The 1,111-nt window shown below is 62.7% G+C and overlaps 1 protein-coding gene across 1 annotated transcript; it reads right to left on the bottom strand.

Moving 5' to 3' along the window:
• Positions 1-55: 55 nt before the first annotated feature.
• EIF3K (eukaryotic translation initiation factor 3, subunit K) lies at positions 56-915 on the bottom strand (the record flags this gene model as incomplete). Its single annotated transcript, XM_010566435.1, has 5 exons — positions 56-148; positions 232-357; positions 446-523; positions 611-677; positions 794-915. Coding segments are annotated over 5 exons (425 nt in total), but the record flags the coding sequence as incomplete, so codon positions are not given.
• Positions 916-1,111: the final 196 nt, after the last annotated feature.

Genomic DNA, 1,111 nt, shown 5'->3' with positions numbered 1-1,111 from the left:
CCCCAGGCTCCGCCCCCAGCCCCCCCCAAATGGACGACAGCTCCCTGGAGGCTTCTCCTTTACTGGCAAAGCCCGAAGTTAAATGGGGGGGGATGACCACAGCAAAAATGAGGGGCTCAGAGGGAGGACGCCATGATGCTGGAGACGCCTGTGGGAGAAGGAAGAGAGTGAGGCGGGTGTCATGGGTCTCCCCAAGGTGTGGGGGGGGTCTCCCCGTTCCCCAACACCCACTGTCGAAGTCGATCTTCTCCACGATGTTCTTGGGTTTGATGCTCTCCTCCTGGTTGCAGATGAAGATCCGCCCAGGCTCCGGTTCCGTCCACCCATATTTGCTCATCCAAACCTTCAGCTGAGCCTCTGGAATAGGGGGGAGATATGGGGGGGGGCTTCAGTCCCCATCCCACCCCCACGGCCCCCTCCCCAAACTCTCTGGTCACCCCCTTACCCGAGAGGTCCCCCAACATCTCAGCCAGCAGCCAGCGGTCGATGTGCTGGTAGGTGATCCCCACCACGTGGCAGATGACTGCGGAAGAAGACCCCACGTCAGCCGTCGGCCCCCCCCAACTCCCTCCCACTTTGTGCCCCCCAGGGCCCCCCGAAACTTCCTCACATTTCCTTACGGAGTCCTCGAAGCCGGTGATCCCATCCAGCAGCTCCATGTTCTCATCCAGAGCTTGCTGCAGAAGGCAGGGGGGGCATCGTTAAGATCCCCGGGGGGGGCAGATAATGAGAGCTGGGGAGTGCCCTGACTCCTCTTAGATTTGGGGTGCCCCCCATCCTGAGCAAGACTCACCCAGAAGGACTGGAAGTGGCAGGTCTCCAGCAGCTCCCCCAGGTAGAGGATCTGCCTGATGGGCCTCTCCTCCTGCTGTGGCCAGGGGGGGTCAAGGAAAATGTGGGGAGAGGGGCCCAGAGCTGCACCCCACCCACCTCTGCAGCTGCTCCCCCAAATCAGCCCCCCCCCCCGCCAAGTCCCTAAATTCATCTCTCCAGGTCAACAGCCAGATGGTGAGGGGTCCCATGGGGTGAACCCCCCCACCAGGGAGGACCGGAGGGGCCTGAGGGGGGAGTTTGGGGACCAGGGTGGGGGGAGAGGTTCAGGGGCTGGAGG

This window comes from Haliaeetus leucocephalus, unplaced genomic scaffold (assembly GCF_000737465.1).
Source record: "Haliaeetus leucocephalus isolate CR32 unplaced genomic scaffold, Haliaeetus_leucocephalus-4.0 Scaffold210, whole genome shotgun sequence".
In the NCBI taxonomy this organism is placed as follows: Eukaryota; Metazoa; Chordata; class Aves; order Accipitriformes; family Accipitridae; genus Haliaeetus; species Haliaeetus leucocephalus.
The sequence above is the reverse complement of the archived record's forward strand: the minus strand, read 5'-3'. Positions and strand labels throughout refer to the sequence as shown.